The sequence below is a fragment of the Oncorhynchus clarkii genome, chromosome 12 (assembly GCF_045791955.1).
Source record: "Oncorhynchus clarkii lewisi isolate Uvic-CL-2024 chromosome 12, UVic_Ocla_1.0, whole genome shotgun sequence".
NCBI lineage: Eukaryota > Metazoa > Chordata > Actinopteri > Salmoniformes > Salmonidae > Oncorhynchus > Oncorhynchus clarkii.
This window is the reverse complement of record NC_092158.1, coordinates 42,231,671-42,255,764: the sequence shown is the minus strand read 5'-3', so window position 1 is coordinate 42,255,764 and position 24,094 is coordinate 42,231,671. Positions and strand designations below refer to the sequence as shown.

The window sequence follows — 24,094 nt, the reverse complement described above, 5'->3', positions numbered from 1 at the left end:
GGGGACTTTCTTCCATTCAGCCACGAGCATTAGTGAGGTCGGGCACTGATGTTGGACGATTAGGCCTAGCTCGCAGTCGGCGTTCCAATTCATCCCAAAGGTGTTTGATGGGGTTGAGGTCATGGCTCTGTGCAGGTCAGTCAAGTTCTTCCACACCGATTTCGCCAAACCATTTCTGTATGGACCTTGCTTGTGCACAGGGGATTTGTCACGCTGCATCAGGAAAGGACCTTCCCCAAACTGTTGCCACAAAGTTGGAAGCATAGAATCATCTAGAATGTCATTGTATGCTGTACCATTACGATTTCCCTTCACTGGAACTAAGGGGCATAACCCAAACCATGAAAAACAACCCTCCACCAAAATTTACAGTTGTTATTATGTATTGGGGCAGGTAGCGTTCTCCTGGCATCTGCCAAACCCAGATTGGTCCGTTGGATTGCCAGATGGTGAAGCATGATTCATCACTCCAGAGAACACGTTTCCACTGTTTCAGAGTCCAATGGCGGCGAGCTTTATACCACTCCAGCCGACACTTGGCATTGTGCATGATGACCTTAGGCTTGTGTGAGGCTCCTTGGCTATGGAAACCCATTTCATGAAGCTCCCAACGAACAGTTCTTGTGCTGACATTGCTTCCGGAGGCAGTTTGGAACTCGGTTTTGAGTGTTGCAACCGAGGACAGACATTTTTTACACTCTAAATGCTAGATGGCAGCAGTGTATGTGCAAAGTTTTAGACTGATCCAATGAACCATTGCATTTCTGTTCAAAATGTTGTGTCAAGACTGCAGGAATGTGCCTAATTTGTTTTTATTAATAACTTTTCATGCTCAAAATTGTGCACTCTCCTCATTAGCCTATGTTAGCTCAACCGTCCCGTGGAAGGGAAACCAATCCCAAAGAAGTTAAAGATAAAGGCTTTCTTACAGGGGGAAAAATTGAAATGAATATATAATGAACAAAATTTAAATTAAAAAAACATGCAACAATTTCTAAGATTTTACTGAGGTACAGTTCATATAAGGAAATCAGTTAATTGAAATAAATATATTAGGCCCTAATCTAATGATTTCACATGACTGGGCAGGGGCAGGGCCGCGAAAGGCAACCACTCTTCGCATCGCGGCAATAGGGTTAAGTGCAAAGTGGCTCATTAGCAAGGATCGCTACAATATACTTTCCTGCATTGAAGGTTTTCTTGAATATTAGCAGGGTAACTGTTTACAGTTAATAACTTATAAGTACAGTTGTTTTAAAGTAACATTCCGTCTCAGGGTATAAAAGTGTCACTTCTTTTTCTTCCCCACTTCGGAAGGTATGTCCAAAATTGGTAGACAGTTCCTAAAATAACACATTTACATTACAGAGCAGCGCACAAGTATTAAATCCAGATTTTCTATGCTACTTCACCTCCCTAAATCAAAATCAAGCATGGATGCCAATGTGTTCCTCCAGGCAGTGTTAGATTTCTTTCATCTTGGAAGTGCCTTTGGCTATAGGATTGTTTGGTGCTGTTCATTGATTTTCTGCCACTGCTTGATGCTTGGCTGTTTGGTTTGTCACTGTGGTTTTTGCTCTACTGCTATGTACATTTGCCTGTTGGGTCCCCTTGTCTGTCTGTGGAGTTTGTGTTGATTTTAATTATTGTCTGCAGCAAACCTGTGCTGCAACTTTGCATGGTTTCTTGGAATGGCTACGATCATAATGCTTAACCCATATTGTCTACCTTAGGTAGGGGCTTGTCATTTCTGGAAAGGGCCAGCCCTTTACTATGGCAGTTGTCTGCTCTTATCTCTGAATAGATTTAGTGTGTTTTGCTTTGACTTGGAATTTCCTTTGGCATATCTGCCAGTGTGCTGCCTTGTAGCTCTGGAGTGTTGTGTGCTGAGATGTTGTCAATGTCAGAAGCAAGAAATTAAAAGCATTAGTTTGGCTCAGGCAGGTGTACAATTTTGCATTTGCTCCTTTCCCTATTAGTGCCGTGAACAATGTTCCCTGTAATCGCCGACTGTAGACTACAAATTCACCAAGTTCACATGTTATACACTTGCTCAAGACCGTTTGAAGCCCTAAAAATGTCTTTTTTTTTGTCTACTGGTTTTCAGATCCAACTTCATCAATTGCCATCGCAGTAAAGGTTTGTTTGTATAGAGTAGTTGTTACATCCATCTGAGGGGATGTCAGAGGGAGCCTTTCCGCCATAATCCACCGGAATGCAGAGACTGTCCCTTGGGAGCCACACAGAGCATGTTTCCAGGAGATGTCCAGATAGGCTGTAGCAGGCATGGAATGCCAACTCATGTTGTATGCATTTTAATCATAAAAGGCTGGAGTACACATATTTTGAGTGAGCTGTCATACAAGGTTCCAAAAAAAGACATTTTATGTATCCTGTACTATGTATTCTACTCCATAGGCCCATCCCCCATGACCAGCCGAGCGACGAAGCAAGACCCCAGGACCAACCGTGTGACATCCTGAAGCAAGGACCCAAAGACCAGCAGTGCGACATCCTGAAGCAAGGTCACTGGAGCAACCCATTGGAAAGATCATTCCATCATCCAGTCTGTCCTGAAGTTGTCAGGGGCCTCATTTCTTATTGTTGTATACGCATAAAATATGCCCCAAAATGTGCGTGCGCCAGTTCATGCAAAAGTTAGCTTTTATAAAAACTGAACTTGACCTGAGAATGTGCTTCTCCTCCCGCAAACTTTAGACCATGTGTTTGCAGTTTCTAGTGGTTAAAGTATTGCTTGGTAAGAAGGCAAAAGTAGCCTAGTAGTAGCCTTGTCCTTGTGCAAATTGGGAATCTATGATGATAAAAATGTAATAAACGGGTAGCTAAATATAATAAGATGCAATCATTGGCCATTAGTGAAAAGAGTGAAAATCGATTTATTTTATCTGGGCTTAGCTAAATACACGACAACAGTCAGCTCAGCTATTCCCATTGAGACTGTCTGTGCCTCAATCTAGGTTGGGCAAAACTAAACATGGCGTTGTTCGCAATCTCCTCCATTCCCGTCATTATTGAATTAGATTGTGATATCTCACATCTCAAAATAGGGCTACTTAATGTTAGATCCCTCTCTTCCAAGGGAGTTATAGTCAATGAACTAATCACTGATCATAATATTGATGTGATTGGCCTAACTGGGATGGTAGGTAGCCTAGTGGTTAGAACATTGGGCCAGTAACCAAAAGGTTGCTAGATTGAATCCCCAAGCTGACAAGGAAAAAATATGTTGACCACCTAACTGAGGAACTACATTTAACCTTCCGTAATACCCTAGATGCAGTCACACTTAGGGCTGTTACGGTGACCATAGTCATGAAAGAAGTAAAATTCCACATGACCGTTTAGTCACGGTAATTAGGCATCTCCAAGGTGCTAACTGCCTGGTACTCAGCACTTTATTGCCCCTCTAATCACTTTGACATCAATGCAAATGTCTTTGAAAATCTAATGAAACACTGAGTGCCCACGAGCTCATGTTGGGCAACATTTCTATAGGCTATGCAATTGTGGGAGAAAACAAGAGTGATGGCTGCTAATAAAAAGAGGAGCGTTCTAAAGGCTAGGCCTACTATATTTATTTCTCAACTTTCCTAATATCAAGCACATTGCTTATATTTACAACAGGAGTATAGCCTACCTGGCACGGGGGGAAAAGCATCCTCCATTCGCTATTTAAGTGCATAGATGATATGTATGTATTTTTTCGCGCTGCCCCTGTTTCGATACAGGTGCATGATAAGGATCCATGCTAAATCATAACAAATGTCACACATATATTATAAAGTGTATATATAAAGACCAGATTAAATCAAGAATAGTCTGATGGGTGACAATATTAGCCTATCACTTGTGAATTATATATTATCACTTGTGAATGAAGCCCAGCATAAGAAACAATGCCTTTTTTTGCAGCTTGTTCGAATCATAGTTGCACACCTTATGTAGCCTAGCCCATAGGCCAATATGTTTTAGGTTTTAGTAACTAAAGTGGCCAAATAACTTCTTAAAATTAAGCACAGTTTTATCTCAATCTCTTCAGTCAAAGACTGACAGTTGTGTGATGTATTGTTGTCTCTACCTTCTCGCCCGTCATGCTGTTGTCTGTGCCCAATGATGTTTGTACCATGTTTTGTGCTGCTACTATGTTGTGTTGCTACCATGTTGTTATGTTGTGTTGCTGCCTTGCTATGTTGTTGTTGTCTTAGGTCTCTCTTTGTGTAGTGTTTTTTGTCCTATATTTATATTTTATTTTTAATCCCAGCCCCCGTCCCCACAGGAAGCCTTTTGCCTTTTGGTAGGCCGTGTCATTGTAAATAAGAATTTGTTCTTAACTGACTTGCCTAGTTTAATAAAGGTTAAATAAAATAAGAAAAACATTAGGCTCTACACACCGCGTTAGTTTAAAATTTGGCTCACATCAACACCATTATCCCAGAAACCCTAGACCCACTTTAAAATAAAAGCATTACATGCATAATTGCATTTGGGGGTCACTTTTTTGATAATGGTGTTTTCAGCTAATGGAACATTCGCACTTATAGCCTACTACCATGTGCACATTGCTGCGCTTATAATGTGATGAAATAGCCTAATAGTTTATCAACATTTTAAGCTAAACGTTATGATTTGTTGCATCAGCCACAGTGCAAAAAATGTTTTTTGATGCTAGCGGTTGTATTCATTTGGGATCTATCGCATCCCACAACTGTCCCAGACTGTTTGGAATATTTTTTGTTGTTGCACAGAATAGAATAGGTCAGCTTGTGTACTATGGGGGATAGTAGATTGACATAGGCTAGTGCTTTTGCTGTTCGTTAGGCCTACTCATCTTGTTGGCTGACGAAAAGTAAATAGTTCATTCAATATCTTCAATATGCACCTCGGAATTAGATAAGGACGTGCTCAGTTGTGTTCCCAATGTGTCTGTCTTAACTTGTAGCCTCTGAGAAAGACCCAATCCTGTGAAGGAGATCTCTTGTGAGATGCTTTATGTTGTGCAGCACACTAAGCGAGAAGGGCACAAAACAGCAAAAGCCATGGCTTTTCTTCAGGTGCATTTCGGCCACAAATAGGATGCTGCAGTGAAATTCGAGGCATTATCAAGTGCTTGTCATTTGTGAATAAGAGACTACCGGAGTGTGTACAGCATTTCTTAAGCATTTCAGTACCTATTTCTTCATTAACCGCTCAACACAGAATAGCCGCATGTTCGCACTGCCTCAAATCATTTGGAGAAAATATTTATATTTTGTTCAATTGTATTCTTCATACTAGCAAATCTCGACTGCTAAATGAACGAGTGTAGCCCACATCCATTTGGCATAGCCACATTTGGACCTAACATAAGGACAACTCAGAGTATGCTATTCTTTTCTTCTAAAATAGACTACATTTTCTTCATTAGACCTGTCTAAAATAAATAATGGATTTATTGTGAAGCTGTAGGCTATATTACATGTATTTATTAGACTTTATAAAATGTAGATGTTCCAAAGGTCTGCATCAGTGGCTTGTAGGCTATGTGTGGAAGACAGGAGATGCTAAATGTGTTTATGTTAATTAACAGTCAATTACTTTGAGACCCACAGTTATTTCTTTGACAATCACTGGCTGACGAAATTTCATGACCTCCACAGCCCTATTCACACCCCTAAAAACAAAAAACATTTGTCACAAGAAACTAGCTCCCTGGTATACAGAAAATACCCGAGCTCTTAAGCAAGCCTCCAGAAAATTGGAACGGAAATGGCGTTCCAACAAACTGGAAGTCTTCCGACTAGCTTGGAAAGACAGTACCTGCTATATCGAATATCCTATTTTTCCAACCTAATTGAGGAGATTAAGAATAATCCAACATGTTTTTTTTTTATACTGTTGCTAAGCTAACCAAAAAGCAGAATTTCCCAAGATAGGATGGCTTTCACTTCAGCAGTGATGAATTCCTAAACTTCTTAGACGAAAGATCAGGATCATTAGAAAGCAAATTACGGACTCCTGTTTGAATCTGCACATTTCTCCAAAGCTCAGTTGCCCTGAGTCTGAACAACACTGCCAGGACCTTGTATCAATGGAGTTTTTGAATACTCTATTTTTGACCCATTCATGAAAATAGTCATGGCCTCTAAACCTTCAAGCTGCAAACTACTGAAGGAGCTGCTTCCTGTGCTTGGCCCTCCTATGTTGAACGTAATAAACGGCTCCCTATCCACCAGATGTGTACCAAACTCACTAAAAGTGACAGTAATATAGCATCTCTTGAAAAAGCCAAACCTTGACCCAGAAAATGTAAGAAACTATCGGCCTATATTGATCACCAGCTCTACTTTTTGTGGCTGTTTATTTACCACCACAGACAGATGCTGGCACTAAGACCGCACTCTGTCAGCTGTATAAGGAAATAAGCAAACAGGAAACCACTCACCCAGAGGCAGCGCTCCTAGTGGCTGAAGACTTTAATGCAGGGAAACTTAAATCAGTTCTACCAAATCTCTATCAACATGTGTGCAACCAGAGGGAAAAAAAATCAGATCACCTGTACTCCACACAGAGAGACGCGTACAAAGCTCTCCCTTGCCCTCCATTTGGTAAATCCGACCACAACTCTATCCTCCTGATTCCTGCTTACAACCAAAAATTCAAGCAAGGAAGCACCAGTAACTTGGTCTATGAAAATGGTCAGATGAAGCAGATGCTAAACTACAGAACTGCTTTGCTATCACAGACTGGAACATGTTCCGGGATTCTTCCGATGACATTGAGGAATACACCACATCAGTCCCTGGCTTTATCGATAAGTGCATTGAGGACGTCGTCCCCACAGTGACTGTACGTACATACCCCAACCAGAAGACATGGCAAGGCTTGCAAACTATTACAGACTACAACGGGAAGCACAACTGTGAGCTGCCCAGTGACACGAGCCTACCAGACAAGCTAAATCACTTCTATGCTCGCTTCGAGACAAGCAACACTGAGGCATGCATGAGAACATCCGCTGTTCCGGACGACTGTGTGATCACGCTCTCCGTAGCCGACGTGAGAAAGACCTTTAAACAGGTCAACATACACAAGGCTGCGGGGCCAGACAGATTACCAGGACATGTGCTGTGCTGACCAACTGGCAGGTGTCTTCACTGACATTTTCAACATGTCCCTGATTGAGTCTGTAATACCAACATGCTTCAAGCAGACCACCATAGTCCCTGTGCCCAAGAACACAAAAGCAACCTGCCTAAATGACTATAGACCCATAGCACTCACGTCCGTAGCCATGAAGTGCTTTGAAAGGCTGGTAATGGCTCACATCAACACCATTATCCCAGAAACCCTAGACCCACTTCAATTGCATACCGCCCAAACAGATCCACAGATGATGCAATCTCTATTGCACTCCACACAGCCCTTTCCCACCTGGACAAAAGGAACACCTATGTGAGAATGCTGTTCATTGACTACAGCTCAGCGTTCAACACCATAGTGCCCTCAAAGCTCAGCACCAAGCTAAGGATCCTGGGACTAAACACCTCCCTCTGAAACTGGATCCTGGACTTCATGACAGGCCGCCCCCAAGTGGTGAGGGTAGGTAGCAACACATCTGCCACGCTGATCCTCAACACTGGAGCTCCCCAGGGGTGCGTGCTCAGTCCCCTCCTCTACTCCCTGTTCACCCACGACTGCATGGCCAGGCACGACTCCAACATCATCATTAAGTTTGCTGACGACACAACAGTGATAGGCCTGATCACCGACAACGAAGAGACAGTCTATAGAATAACAACCTATCCCTCAACGTAACCAAGACTAAGGAGATGATTGTGGACTACTGGAACAGGAGCACTGAGCACACCCCCATTCTCATTGATGGGGCTGTAGTGGAGCAGGTTGAGAGCTTCAAATTCCTTGGTGTCCACATCAAAAAACAAATTAGATTGGTCCAAACACACCAAGACAGTCGTGAATAGGGCACGACAAAGCCTATTCCCCCTCAGGAAACTAAATGGGTCCTGAGATCCCCAAAAGGTTCTACAGCTGCAACATTGAGAGCATCCTGACCGGTTGCATCACTGCCTGGTACGGTAATTGCTCGGCCTCCAACCGCAAGGCACTTCAGAGGGTAGTGCGTACGGCCCAGTACATCACTGGGGCAAAGCTGCCTGCCATCCAGGACCTCTACACCAGGCGGTGTCAGAGGAAGGCCCTAAAAATTGTCAAAGACCCCAGCCACCACAGTCATAGACTGTTCTCTCTACTACCGCATGACAAACTGAACACCACTCTCCATATTTTCAAGCAATAGTGGTGGCTGCATCATGTTATGGGTATGCTTGTAATCATTACGGACTGGGGAGTTTTAAGGATACAAAATAATTGGAATGGAGCTAAGAACAGGCAAAATCCTAGAGGAAGACCTGGTTCAGTCTGCTTTTCACCAGACACTGGGAGTTGAATTCACCTTTCAGTCGGAGAATAACCTATAAGGCCAAATCTACACTGGAGTTGCTTACCAAGAAGACAGTGAATGTTCCTGAGAGGCAGAGTTACAGTTTTGACTTAAATCTACTTGAAAATATATGGCAAGACCTGAAAATTGTGTTTTAGCAATGATCAACAACCAATTTTATTTATTTATTTATTTTTTATTTTATTTCACCTTTATTTAACCAGGTAGGCAAGTTGAGAACAAGTTCTCATTTACAATTGCGACCTGGCCAAGATAAAGCAAAGCAGTTCGACACATACAACGACATAGAGTTACACATGGAGTAAAACAAACATACAGTCAATAATACAGTATAAACAAGTCTATATACGATGTGAGCAAATGAGGTGAGATAAGGGGGGTAAAGGCAAAAAAAGGCCATGGTGGCGAAGTAAATACAATATAGCAAGTAAAACACTGGAATGGGAGATTTGCAATGGAAGAATGTGCAAAGTAGAAATAAAAATAATGGGGTGCAAAGGAGCAAAATAAATAAATAAATTAAATACAGTAGGGAAAGTGGTAGTTGTTTGGGCTAAATTATAGGTGGGCTATGTACAGGTGCAGTAATCTGTGAGCTGCTCTGACAGTTGGTGCTTAAAGCTAGTGAGGGAGATAAGTGTTTCCAGTTTCAGAGATTTTTGTAGTTCGTTCCAGTCATTGGCAGCAGAGAACTGGAAGGAGAGGCGGCCAAAGAAAGAATTGGTTTTGGGGGTGACTAGAGAGATATACCTGCTGGAGCGTGTGCTACAGGTGGGAGATGCTATGGTGACCAGCGAGCTGAGATAAGGGGGGACTTTACCTAGCAGGGTCTTGTAGATGACATGGAGCCAGTGGGTTTGGCGACGAGTATGAAGCGAGGGCCAGCCAACGAGAGCGTACAGGTCGCAATGGTGGGTAGTATATGGGGCTTTGGTGACAAAACGGATTGCACTGTGATAGACTGCATCCAATTTGTTGAGTAGGGTATTGGAGGCTATTTTGTAAATGACATCGCCAAAGTCGAGGATTGGTAGGACAGAGCATGAAGAATTTTGAAAAGAGTAATGGGCAAATGCTGCACAATCCTGGTGCGGAAAGGTCTTTGAGGCTTAAGTCGTCCGCATGCTTCCCAGCTGAAACAGTTCGGTAGAGTTTGTGCATACTGTACAGTATATTATGATGACATTTTGTGATGTTCTTGATCGTTTTGGACTTCGGTAAGTTTTTATGTCTGTTCAAGCACATTACATTTTTTCTGGAGGCAAGCCGAAGTTCGGAGCCAAAGTCTACGCTCCTTTGTTGATGATTGGTCAACAGTAGGGATTCTTCAATAAGGTTTTTGTTGTCAATCAATGAGGGACGGCTGACTCGTTTTCATGCACATTTTTTAATTGAAATATACTGCACCAAACATCTTAGACATAAAATTGCGTGACTAAGAGCTCTTCGGCAAAAAAGTAATAATGACAGATTTCTTGAGTTAGCTTAGATTAATTCTGACTATTTTGAGGAAGTGTATACTGGCTATGGTGTCTCAAAATGGACAAACAGTACTATTGGCACTTTTTTTTCTTGTTTTTCAAGCGAAGGTCTTTTAAGGGTGTGTGTGAGAACACTCCTTCCATTTGGCTAGCTGAGTTCGGCTAGGCGACAGCCAAACCGTAGCATGCTGACACCTTCTATAAAAACATGTTTTCGCTTTGTCGTCATGGGGTATTGTGTGTAGATGGAAGAGAGAAGAAAAAGGAATTGAATCAATTTTGAATTCAGGTTGTAACACAACAAAATGTGGAATAAGTCAAAGGGTATGAATACTTTCTGAAGGCACTGTATCTTATTGCTGTATGAGCAAGTTAGCCAGCATGTTCTAAATGTAATGGTAGCATTAGCTCTCTGCTAATGCACAGTTTCCATGATAGAATCAACAGACATCAACATCATTGAGCTATGCACATCTTCTGTGCTGTCCTTTGATCATTGTTGCAGGTACTTGCACATATTGTATGTTGTCATGTTTTTATCAATGTTATTATTGTTATTTTAACCCCGGTCAGATATTGACATGTAAGTGAATAAACTGTTACATAAGCTAGCTAGTTAGCTAATGTGGCTGACAATATTTGCTCAGCTAGCATAAAAACAAGTGCATAAAATGCTGTACAATGACGAAAAATATGACAAAAACATTGACAACTTCATCAGGAAACATAAGGAAACAAATACTGTACTCACAGTTCTTGCATTCATGCACAGTGAGGGATAAAATAGTTGAATAATATTAGAAAAACTGAGATTCTCAGCACAGCCACATGTGGTGAGCTGAACTTAGGAGTTCTTCTTTTATGATATCGTGGTGGTCCACAAACACATTTTTAAAGTGCAATCCATTAAACGTTATCAATACCATGCTGAAACAATCCACCTTTAGGATTATTCAGCATGTCAACAACCATTTCGACAGTAACATCTGTTGCCACCAATAACTATTTTGCCTTATCCACTATAACCTTCAATCTGGCATTTCTGCTTTCCACAACCCGAGTCGTGTTGATAACATTACCAATGAATGCTATGAAGTTAACCTCATTCACTATCAAACCAACAGATGTGTCCTTTGACACAGCACATTCATAATCGCAACATTTCTGAACAGGTCTCAAAACCATGCCAGGACCAACAGATGCACCAGCCCTGACAGTAGTTCCACTTTGTACAAGAACAGCCATGGTAGCTCCTATCCTTGCTTTGGATTGGTGGATACATCTCTTTATTTTAATACTTTTTTGAATATTCAATAAGGGTTGTTGACATCAATGGCCTGTATTCAATGGAGAGAGACACTATGCTACTCGCCTCATGCCATGAATATGCATAGCCATCTCGAGACAACCCCAATATAGTTTTTTTTTCTCAAAGTTGCGGTGATATCACATGTCCTACTTATATCAGTACACTCGTAGCAACCTAAGCATTACAACACTTTGATTCAATCAAATAAACCTCACCAAATAAACCATTTACTGTTTTGTTGAACAAATTCGACACTCATTGACCTCCATACAAAAACTGCTTGCTTGGTGGGCAGAAAAACGGTAAAAACACGCCACCTGCTGGAGGGAGACAGATTTTCCACTGAGTTGTGCCTCTCTCTACGTCTTCCTCTCTGGTTAGGCTAATAAACACTGCCAGCTCATGCTAGATGTGAAGTCATCAGTCACTCTTAAAGGGAAAGGCTTTCTTACAGGTGAATAAAACAGAAATTAATATATACTGAAAAAAAAAAACGCAACATACAACTGAGTTACAGTTCGTATAAGGAAATTTGTCAACTGAAATAAATTCATTAGGCCCTAATCTGTGTATTTCACATGACGGGGCAGGGGCGCAGCCATTGGTGGGCCTGGGCGAGTATATGCCCACCCACTGGGGAGTCAGGCCCAGCCAATCAGAATGAGTTTTTCCCCACAAAAGGGCTTTATTACAGACTCAGTTTCATCAGCTGTCTGGGTGGCTGGTCTCTGTCGATCCCGCAGGTGAAGAAGCAGGTCCTGGGCTGACGTGGTTACACAGATCTGCAGTTGTGAGACCGGTTGCATTTTAGAGTGGTCTTTGATTGTCCCCAGCACAAGGTGCACCTGTGTAACGATCATGCTGTTTAATCAGTTGTTTAAACAGGTGCATGGGTTATCTTGGCAAAGGAGAAATTCTCACTAACAGGGATGTAAACAAATTTGTGCACAAAATTGGAGAGAAACAAGCTTTTTGTGCGTATGAAACATTTCTGGGATTTTTTCTAAACAGCTCATGAAACACTTTACATGTTGCATTTATATATTTTTTTCAGTATAGAACTGTTGTTGAAAATGTTGTAATTAATGTTGTATTGTGCTGTAACTAATGACAACAAACTATAATTTAATGGGTTCAAGATTGGGGTGACAAAATCCTACAGTATTTATCAAAAATCTATAGGATCCAATCGGATTACTTTTAGGATTCTGAATGTGGTGATACAAAATCCTGTTGGATTGCAAGAATCATATAGAGTCCAATAGGATAACTTTTGATTCCCAATAGGAAAAAAGTTGTCCAATAAAATTCTGATACAGGTTACACAAAAGCCTCTATATTTGTTTTATTTTTAACCTTTATTTGACTAGGCAAGTCAGTGAAGAAAAACATTTTTTATTTTTATTTTAACCTTTATTTAACTATTCAAGTCAGTTAATTAAGAATACATTCTTATTTACAATGACGGCCTACCAGGGAACAATGGGTTAACTGCCTTGTTCAGCGGCAGAACTACATATTTTTACTTTGTCAGCTCGGGGATTCTATCTAGCAACCTTTTAAGGTTACTGGCCCAACGCTCGAACCACTAGGCTACCTGCCGCCCCATCATTTACAATGATGACCTACACCGGCCAAACCTGGTCAATGCTGGGCCAACAGTATGATTACTTTAAAAAAAAAATCCAATAGGAAAAAAACTTATCCTGTTGGAATAAAATCACTAATAATCATATAGGAATTTTGTAGAGGGTATACACCCAAATGTTGCATATTGCGTCTTTCTTAGCTTGAGGGTGAGAGTAATATGTGGACTATTACTTTATTACTTTACGCATACTTTATGCCACGCTATATGAAACAGCTGTTTTGATAGTTTGGCGCCGACGTTAATTAATTTAATAATGCCGATGTTTCATAACTGTGTATATAGTCATGTCTCTTTAAATTCACCTCTAAAAATGCGTCGCGCCATGATCACATCAGGCAGTTGTCCAATCAAACGAAAGATGCAGCCGTTTCGTGACAAGGAAGTATCTTTCCATTGGATATGTGTGCAATTACGTCGTTGTTTCTTTAAACAGGGAGTTGCAGATTGGTTACCCGAATACCTATAGTTTGATGACATTGTTCGCCTTATCAAGTGGCTTGGTAAAGTGGACAACTGCGTCAGGTATGTAACTCATTTTTTAAAAATGTATGTAGCGAACATTTACAAATCAGCGATATAGTTGTGCGTTTGTATGCGTTGTGGGGCATTACATTGGGATATGACATGGGCGCATATGCATGATGTAGAATGGGGATTAATGGCAGTTAAGTCATTACTTATTTTTTGGTAGATATAGCTTCAATGTGTGAGCACATATTACACGAATCTCACTTATCTGAAACATGTTCACGTATTATGAGGTGATATGTTTTGAATTGACTCTATCTATCTATAAAGTAATGCACACAATGCAATTCGCTTTTTTTTGTTTGAGGCCAAATATGATAGTGTGCTAAATGGGTACATGGGGCCTTTATTTGATACACTTGTAAAAGTAGGTAGAGTAATTAATTAACACTAATGCATTCTATTGGATTGAGATGTCAAACCTACTTGGGAATGTATTTGTAATTTGTAGTAGGTTTCCTAGATCCTACATAGCCCAATATGTACTCTTAAGGAGCCTACTGTTACTCCTTAAAGGTCCAAGGACCTTTTGTTATTTTCAGTGGTAGACTGGCTCTGGCAGCCAACACAGCCTAATACTCCATCAAAACATGAACCGATTCTCAATTGGAATACATTTTTAGGAACATAAAGCCCTTTACTTTCATACCACATCAAAATACTTTCACAAATGCAAAATATACACTTACTGTACACTGTTTTAGCCGGCTTTATCACAGATGCAGCCGACAGTAATTTTCAGTGACAACAGACTCCCCCAGGACTGCCGCAGAAGAAATATCAGCCCACACAGAGAGGCATGTAATTGAACTTTACTCAACTTACTAGAGTTTGCCCTCTTAGTTAACACTATCAACATTTCCCTTTACTGTGGGAATTGTGATAAAATCAACGCCATAATAGCCACTTTCAATGCAACATACTGAAAAACAAAATTAACTATGCAAGACTTAGTATGCAAAACTAACTATGCAAGACATTTTGTTGTAGGCAGAACCCATTTAAGTAGGATTCTATTGCACTGAAATGCACGACTCAGCCCATACTCTACACAAACTGGTGCGGCATAACCAATCAGAGCTGCAGTAGGCCTATATGCAAATTGCGATATATGAATCTGTGCCATTCACTTTTAACTGGACTGTGTTTACAGCATGAGCGGTCTTGAGTAGGGCTGTGGTGGTCATGACATTTTGTCAGCTGGTGATTGTCAAGCAAATAACTGCTGGTCTCACGGTAATTGACCGTTAATTAACATAAACACATTTAGCATATCCTGGCTTCCACATACAGTGGGGCAAAAAAGTATTTAGTCAGCCACCAATTGTGCAAGTTCTCCCACTTAAAAGGATGAGAGAGGCCTGTAATTTTCATCATAGGTACACTTCAACTATGACAGACAAAATTAGAAAAAAAATCCAGAAAATCACATTGTAGGATTTTTAATGAATTTATTTGCAAATTATGGTGGAAAATATGTATTTGGTCACCTACAAACAAGCAAGATTTCTGGCTTTCACAGACCTGTAACTTCTTCTTAAGAGGCTCCTCTGTCCTCCACTCGTTACCTGTATTAATGGCACCTGTTTGAACCAAATTAGATCCTTGGTACTCCAAAAAATTAAAGGTGATGGCATGTATCTTCTGACCCAACATATGGGATATGCATGCTATCATCTTTCTTAAATACCAAGGATCAACAATGACAACACCATTCTGTATACTTTTGGCCCTTCTTTGGACACTGTGTTAACTAACCTCCAGACGAGCTTCAATTCCATACAACTCTCCTTCCGTGGCCTCTAACTGCTCTTAAATGCAAGTAAAACTAAATGCATGCTCTTCAACCGATTGCTGCCCACACCTGCCGCCCGGCTAGCATCACCACTCTGGACAGTTCTGACTTAGAATATGTGGACAACTACAAATACCTAGGTGGCTGGTTATATAGTAAACTCTCCTTCCAGACTCATATTAAGCATCTCCAATCCAAAATGAAATCTAGAATCGGCTTCCTATTTCGCAACAAAGCATCCTTCACTCATGCTGCCAAACATACCCTCGTAAAACTGACTATCCTACCGATCCTTGACTTCGGAGATGTAATTTACAAAATAGCCTCCAACACTCTACTCAGCAAATTGGATGCAGTCTATCGCAGTGCCATTCGTTTCTTCACCAAAGCCCCATATACTAATGGAACTGCGACCTGTATGCTCTCGTTGGCTGGCCCTCGCTTCATATTTGTCACCAAAACCACTGGCTCCAGGTCATCTACAAGTCTTTGCTAGGTAAAGCCTCGCCTTATTTCAGCTCACTGGTCACCATAGCAGCACCCACCCGTAGCACACGCTCCAGCAGGTATATTTCACTGGTCACCCCCAAAGTCAATTCCTCCTTTGGCCCCCTTTCCTTCCAGTTCTCTGCTGCCAATGACTGGAATGAATTGCAAAAATCACTGAAGCTGGAGACTCATATCTCCCTCACTAACTTTAAGCATCAGCTATCGGAGCAGCGTACAAATCATTGCCCCTGTATATAGCCCATCTGTAAATAGCCCATCCAACTACCTCATCCCCATATTATTTATTTATTTGTTTGCTCCTTTGCACCCCAGTATCTTTACTTGCACATTTATCTTCTACACATCTGTCACTCCAGTGTTTATTTGCTAAATTGTAATTATTTCGCCACTACGGCCTATTTATTGCCCTACCTCCCTAATCTTACTTCATTTGCACACACTGTATATATATTTTTTTCTATTGTGTTATTGACTGTACATTTGTTTATTCCATGTGTTACTCTGTGTTGTTGCTTGTGTTGCAATGCTTTGCTTTATCTTGGCCAGGTCGCAGTTGTAAATGAGAACTTGTTCTCAACTGGCCTACCTGGTTAAATAAAGGTAAAATAAAAAATGACTAGCTTGTACCCAAATAAGAATTCCCATTCCTGGAAAACCTTTGGTAGTGCCGGGACACTTAAAAGATTGCTTGTGAAACACTACAGTAGTTTACCCCAAGGTATTCTCAAATGTCACTGCTTTAAAAAGCACTATCAGTAGCATTCCCCCAAATACACCTACAGTACTAGGCCCGCCTCCCATTTATCATACTGTTATTTACTGTACGTTATCTGAGTTCTAGTAACACATAGGGCTGGGCGATATGGCCAAAATATCATATCATGTATGGTATTTTTCACATTTTTGACGGTGTGACGTATTTGACGATATTTTATGTTTTTGATTAATGAAAGTTCCTAATTTTCTTTATGAGTAGTGCGTGACCCTAGGGTGGCAACACATATATTCTCAATTATTTCAATGGGTCTTTCTCCATTCGGATTGTTTTATACTTGGGGTGGCAGGTAGCCTAGTGGTTAACCCACTGCATTGGGCCTGTAACCGAAAGGTTGCTAGATCGAATCCCCAAACTGACAAGGTAAAAATCTGTTCCCCGGTAGGCCGTCACTGTGAATAAGAATTTGTTCTTAACTGACTTGCCTAGTTAAATGAAGGAAAAATAAAAATACTGTTCAATTTAACTTCAATCTGCATTTCCTGCACTCATTTGAGATCATTTCCACACTGCAACGTTATGGGCAAAAATACTAGCCCATATTTTTAACCAAATGCTGCAATTGCAATTTAGATCAAACCACTTGGGTGAACTTTTGGAATCATGGAAATAGAATGTTTATTATCATTTATTATCATTATCGTTGTTTGACGTGACAACGAATGAAAATTCCATGGACGAGTTATTGTGACAGGGTAGGAACCAAAGTGATGGTCCGTGTAAATCTTTATTCATATAGCCAACATATTCATGCTTCGCCTATTCCTCTGATTTAGAAGATATAGTTGCACAAACAACATGCTGATTTAGGCCTCCACCAGCTAGCTACGTTTGCTCTGACTCATTTGTGTTTGCGCTAACTAACGATTCGTATTAGTGGTTAAGACGATTTAGCTTAACTAGCTAAGAAAATACAAACTAGCTGTTTACAGATGTAATATTGTAATTATAGAACGCTAGTGGATATATATTAAGATCAAATTGGAAACAACATTGTTGTCATCAACATTGTTGCATGTGCTGCATTGACCATGCAGACTGAACGAAAGTGTCTCGTGGTCAAGCAACAACAAATGCGCTCCTTGAGTGACGGGGTGGGACTAGGTCTTTGTGGAAAGCGGCATGGAGAGAGAGAGAGCAGAGAGGGATGACTCAAGTAGCGGAGTAAACTATAAAAATGGACGTTACACACGGCGTATCACATTTAACAAACTAAACATTAAAATACCGTTAGAGAAGGTAAAGTAAAAACCCAAACCGGTCCGTGCATCAATACCGGTGTATATAGTAAAATACAGTATACCGCCCAGCCCTAGTAAACCACTACTGTCTATGTATGATGAAAATATGATTGATATTGCCTATAGATCTAACATTGACTAGTTGACTACCCACCCTGTCCATAAGTCATGTCCAGTTTACATGTGATGTGTCACTCTCAAGAAGTCAATTCTGCCCACAAATCATTTATGACATTGTCTGCTACATCTGCGAATTCATCACTTCTCAAAACCTGAGCCTTCTCTGTGTCTGAGCCTTCTCTGAGTCTGAGCCTTCTCTGAGTCTGAGCCTTCTCTGAGTCTGAGCCTTCTCTGAGTCTGAGCCTTCTCTGCGTCTGAGCCTTCTCTGCGTCTGAGCCTTCTCTGAGTCTGAGCCTTCTCTGAGTCTGAGCCTTCTCTGAGTCTGAGCCTTCTCTGAGTCTGAGCCTTCTCTGAGTCTGAGCCTTCTCTGAGTCTGAGCCTTCTCTGAGTCTGAGCCTTCTCTGAGTCTGAGCCTTCTCTGTGTCTGAGCCTTCTCTGTGTCTGAGCCTTCTCTGTGTCTGAGCCTTTTCTGTGGTTTTGAGAAGTGAGAAATTATTTGTCACTTGTGATATGTGGGTAGGATAGGCTACTTGAGAGGAGGAGTCTACAAGGCTATGCTCAAAGCCATTACTTATCAACTTGGCAGATTCAGACATGGATCTTGTGCTGAATGTCGCCAACCACTATGTCCTCACCCCCTACGTGTACCCGTCGTCGTGGCCTGAAGACGGGGCGCTGCGCCAGATCATCAGCCTGTTGGTAGTCACCAACCTGGGAGCCGCAGTCCTCTACCTGGGCCTGGGGTGGCTGAGCTACCACTTCATCTTTGACCACAACCTCATGAAACATCCACAGTTTCTAAAGGTATGTCCTTCTTTATATTACTCAATACTTGGTCCCAGATCTTGTTAAACGTCACAACACCTGTAGGACTTGGCAAGATAACACAAAAAGATCTGGGACCAGGCCACAATATAGTTGTATGCAGTTGAACTCCGACAAACTATATACACTGCTCAAAAAAATTAAGGGAACACTTAAACAACACAATGTAACTCCAAGTCAATCACACTTCTGTGAAATCAAACGGTCCACTTAGGAAGCAACACTGATTGACAATAAATTTCACATGCTGTTGTGCAAATGGAATAGACAACAGGTGGAAATTATAGGCAATTAGCAAGACACCCCCAATAAAGGAGTGGTTCTGCAGGTGGTAACCACAGACAACTTCTCAGTTCCTATGCTTCCTGGCTGATGTTTTGGTCACTTTTGAATGCTGGCGGTGCTTTCACTCTAGTGGTAGCATGAGACGGAGTCTACAACCCACACAAGTGGCTCAGGTAGTGCAGCTCATCCAGGATGGCACATCAATGCAAGCTGTGGCAAGAAGGTTTGCTGTGTCTGTCAGCGTAGTGTCCAGAGCATGGAGGCGCTACCAGGAGACAGGCCAGTACATCAGGAGACGTGGAGGAGGCCGTAGGAGGGCAACAACCCTGCAGCAGGACCGCTATATGGTATGAGGGCCCGACGTCCACAGGTGGGGGTTGTGCTTACAGCCCAACACCGTGCAGGACGTTTGGCATTTGCCAGAGAATACCAAGATTGGCAAATTCGTCACTGGCGCCCTGTGCTCTTCACAGATGAAAGCAGGTTCACACTGAGCACATGTGACAGACGTGACAGTCTGGAGACGCCGTGGAGAACGTTCTGCTGCCTGCAACATCCTCCAGCATGACCGGTTGGTCAGTCATGGTGTGGGGTGGCATTTCTTTGGGGGGGCCGCACAGCCCTCCATGTGCTCGCCAGAGGTAGCCTGACTGCCATTAGGTACCGAGATGAGATCCTCAGACCCCTTGTGAGACCATATGCTGGTGCGATTGGCCCTGGGTTCCTCCTAATGCAAGACAATGCTAGACCTCATGTGGCTGGAGTGTGTCAGCAGTTCCTGCAAGAGGAAGGCATTGATGCTATGGACTGGCTCGCCCGTTCCCCAGACCTGAATCCAATTGAGCACATCTGGGATATCATGTCTCGCTCCATCCACCAACGCCACGTTGCACCACAGACTGTCTAGGAGTTGGCAGATGCTTTAGTCCAGGTCTGGGAGGAGATCCCTCAGGAGACCATCCGCCACCTCATCAGGAGCATGCCCAGTCGTTGTAGGGAGGTCATACAGGCACGTGGAGGCCACACTCACTACTGAGTCTCATTTTGACTTGTTTTAAGGACATTACATCAAAGTTGGATCAGCCTGTAGTGTGGTTTTCCACTTTAATTTTGAGTGTCACTCCAAATGCAGACCTCCATGGGTTGATAAATTTGATTTCCATTGATAATTTTTGTGTGATTTTATTGTCAGCACATTCAACTATGTAAAGAAAAAAGTTTTTAATAAGAATATTTCATTAATTCAGTTCTAGGATGTGTTATTTTAGTGTTCCCTTTATTTGTTATGAGCAGTGTGTATGTGTGTATATATATATATATATATATATATATATATATATAAAATATGTGTGTGTGTGTTTTATTTATTTATTGGAATTGATCCCTGATCTCAGATCATTGTTGGTCCTCAGAACCAGGTGCAGCGGGAGATCAAATACGCCATGACCTCGCTACCCATAATCAGTATACCCACTGTGGCGTTATTTTTCCTTGAGGTCAGAGGATACAGCAAGCTTTATGACCACGTTGAAGAGTCTCCCATGGGTAAGACAATGCTGCGTTCACCGACGTTGGGACTGTAATGTAATGTTTATACTGTTCATTTTGTTATGCAACTTTGTCTAACAGGATTGTCATTATGATGCTAATGGTGGTTTGTTTTTTCAGGCTGGCCCTTTGTGCTTCTCAGCATGATTTCCTTCTTGTTATTCACGGACGGGTGCATTTATTGGATTCATCGGTTTCTTCACCACAAGAGTATTTACAAGGTGAGCATTACAAAGTCTTGTTACCAATGGGGAAGTGTGCTACTGGGTAGGTCCCTTCACTGTCAATTGAATGTGGATTGTTGCTCTAGATGTGATTTTGGTGATCTACAGTTACAGATCAGTCCACAATGACAGACAAATCCTGTATATTAAGTCATAACATTCTGCTAATTTTTCTTAATGAGATTAAGGCAGTTGACATTGTCTTAATGTTGATTAACAAATGTGCAGTTTTTCCCCTCCATTTTTTGGCATACATGTATTTGCTAAGAACTTGTGTATGTAATGTACGGAGCTAGAACAAAGCCAGTGCTATGTCTTCAGTACCAGTGTGTGTTATCGTCTGCTGGTCCTATCCTCACTCGCTGGCACACTTGAAAGTGATCCAACGGGGCCATATGTTTCATATGCTATCTGTTCCTCAGCAAATATGTTCTACATACAGTTCCTTTTGAATATGGTGGCATGTTCCCTCCCCTCAGCACTTCCACAAGCCACACCATGTGTGGAAGATCCCCACCCCGTTTGCCAGCCACGCCTTCCACCCGCTGGATGGCTTCCTGCAGGGTCTGCCCTACCACATCTACCCCTTCCTCTTCCCTCTGCACAAGGTGCTCTACCTGGCCCTCTACATCTTCGTCAATATCTGGACTGTGTCTATCCATGACGGCGACTACCGCGTGCCCGGACCACTGCAGGAAGTGGTCAACGGGGCGGCCCACCACACGGACCACCACCTCTTCTTCGACGTCAACTATGGCCAGTACTTCACCCTGTGGGACCGCATTGGCGGGTCTTACCGCAACCCCTCAGTACTCGAAGGGAAGGGCCCCCTCGACTGCATTCGTAGACTGACTGCCGAGGGGAAGATAAGCGCTAATGGGGCTAATGCCAATGGGCACACGAATGGGCATGCTAACGTAAGCGGTACAAAGAGTAAGGAGGAGTAGTTGGTACATGTGGTGTAGTGTCATGATGAATGAGTTCTTAGTTGATAAAGCTAAGCTAGGTGTCATTGATAAGGAATAGCTCACATACTGCTTCACACATGGATTGTTTTCATTCATTATCCCATTATAAATAATCAAGCTACAGTTGCTTATCTTTCTTAAACTGTCCCTTTATTAATTTTCCTCATTGTTTCAATGCTAGGGAAATGGAGGAGGCAAGAATGTCTTGACATTTCACTGAAAAGCACTGATATACTGAACATGTGGGTGATATAATTGCTTGGAACTTAATTTCAGTTTCTGCATTTGCCAAACAAATACTTAATGAGAATTTAGACAAAAGCACCAAGCTATTCTCATAGTCATAGGCTATAGAAACCTAGCAGGCCTCTCACCATTTCCTGGATTGTCATCATTGACTTGAGAAATAATTGCTTATTTTAATGAAGTTCATTGAGTGCATGCTGATTGATTGTGCCTGTTTGGAGGTGTTGTATGGATTTTGTTTGATATCTGAGGGGAGGTGACAATGGAATAGGATGTCTAGTGCTGGTTAATGCAAGAAAATGAAAATGCATGACGTTCCTACAACCCCTATGTACTATAAGATATTAAGGTTGTAGTGGTTAATGGCAGGAACTGGGATTCTACACACCATGACTCGTCAGATTTGGTCATGCTCATATCCAGTAGTTAACCCTCTGGGACTTTTCTCCAACAAGATAAAAGTAAAATGTCTATGACGAATGGAAGTGTGTTTACCTGAATGTTTAGCATTTTAAAGCAGACATATCTGGGGAATGAAATAACATTTTAAAAACGTGGCCATTTGGAAGTTGAGCAAAGTGAATCCTATTGTATGTGGACACATGTCCATGTACACTAACCTTATCCCATCGGCTACTTACTGTATGTGCTGCAGCCAACTCTTTTTTTTATTGCATTACCATGTATGATAGAAGTTGGCAACAACACTCACAGATGGAATGAGGCAATGTGTACAGTAATGCACATAGTCACATAATCTAGTTGTAAATAATGGATGTCTGTAAATGGAAGGGAAAAGTTTTCATGGATATTTTACAATTTAGTCATTTAGCAGATGCTCATATCCAGAGCAACTCAAGTTGAGTGCCTTGCTCAAGGGGCGCAGACCGATTTTTCACCTAGTCTGCTCAGGGATTGGCCCAATGCTCTTAAGCACTAAGCTACCTGCCACCATGGATACCCGGGAAAATATATTGGTTGTTTTCAATATAACAGTAGTGTGACTTTGTTCTATCCTATTTTCTCAATAAACATGGAAACTAATATGAAAACGTCTCTGTCCTTTTATTTAGTCTGCAGGTGGCAGAAAACGAGTAGTTCTATCAGTGTCTGACAAAGGCCACCTTTAAACTCTTCTTTTGAATCTCCAGTGACGGAAGCAGAGTTTGAATTTGGAACTTGAAATCTTATCAAAGTGCTGTGGAATCTCCCATTTGAAATTGCTAGAAAGGCCACAATTACATCACAATATCTGAGAAGCAATATCTGTTAATCCAAACAGTTTGATTTCATAAATTATTCTTTGTGTTGTCTCAAACCTCTTAAGGATCTGACCCTTTTTTTCCAATTTTTGCATAAAATGACATGCCCAAATCTAACTGCCTGTAGCTCAGGCCCTGAAGCAAGGATATGCATATTCTTGGTACCATTTGAAAGGAAACACTTTGAGGTTTGTGAAAATGTGAATGAAATGTAGGAGAATATAACACAATAGATCTGGTAAAAGATAATACAGAGAAAAAAAACTGTATTTTGTATTTTTTGTGTGCCATCATCTTTGAAATGTAAGAGAAGGGCCATAATGTATTATTCCAGCCCAGGTGCAATTTAGATTTCGGCCACTAGATGGCGGCAGTGTATGTGCAACGTTTTAGATTGAACCATTGCATTTCTGTTCACAATGTTGTATCAAGACTGCCCAAATGTGACTAATTTGTTAATAACTTTTCAAGTTCAAAATTGTGCACTCTCCTCAAACAATAGCGTGGTATTCTTTCACTAATAGCTACTGTAAATTGGACAGTGCAGTTAGATTAACAAGAATTTAAGCTTTCTGCCAATATCAGATATATCTATGTCCTGGGAAATGATCTTGTTACTTACAACCTCATGCTAATCGCATTAGCCTACGTTACCCACTGATACTTAGCAATACGGATGGAATGTTCCCAAGACATGTTTGCTTGCATGACTCAGCACTCTTGAGGTGGTATTTCAGACAAAGTACAGCAGAGGGAGCTATTGCATTACCCAAAGTATGTAGATGACAAGGTTATTTTCAGTGTCTTATCTTTTCAACTTATGAATAAAAACATCAGGTGAACA

The 24,094-nt window shown here is 41.5% G+C and overlaps 1 protein-coding gene and 1 non-coding gene across 6 annotated transcripts; both read left to right on the top strand.

Annotated features, from left to right (window-relative positions):
- The first annotated feature begins 13,336 nt into the window (after positions 1-13,336).
- Positions 13,337-23,040, top strand: LOC139423209 (sterol-C5-desaturase). 5 transcript variants are annotated; one of them, XM_071174963.1, is made up of 5 exons: positions 13,337-13,445; positions 18,479-18,696; positions 20,415-20,547; positions 20,671-20,771; positions 21,254-23,040. In XM_071174963.1, the coding sequence occupies exons 1-5, from the start codon at positions 13,394-13,396 to the stop codon at positions 21,719-21,721; spliced, it is 972 nt and encodes a 323-aa protein (XP_071031064.1). In that variant the 5' UTR covers positions 13,337-13,393; the 3' UTR covers positions 21,722-23,040. The 5 variants fall into 5 exon arrangements, with proteins under 5 accessions (XP_071031064.1, XP_071031062.1, XP_071031063.1 ...); XM_071174961.1 differs by lacking the exon at positions 13,337-13,445 and adding an exon at positions 13,781-14,252 and having other exon boundaries at positions 20,397-20,547; XM_071174962.1 differs by lacking the exon at positions 13,337-13,445 and adding an exon at positions 14,152-14,252.
- LOC139423284 (small nucleolar RNA SNORA57) lies at positions 21,010-21,147 on the top strand. Its single transcript, XR_011635835.1, has one exon. It is a non-coding gene; the product is annotated as a small nucleolar RNA SNORA57 (small nucleolar RNA).
- Positions 23,041-24,094: the final 1,054 nt, after the last annotated feature.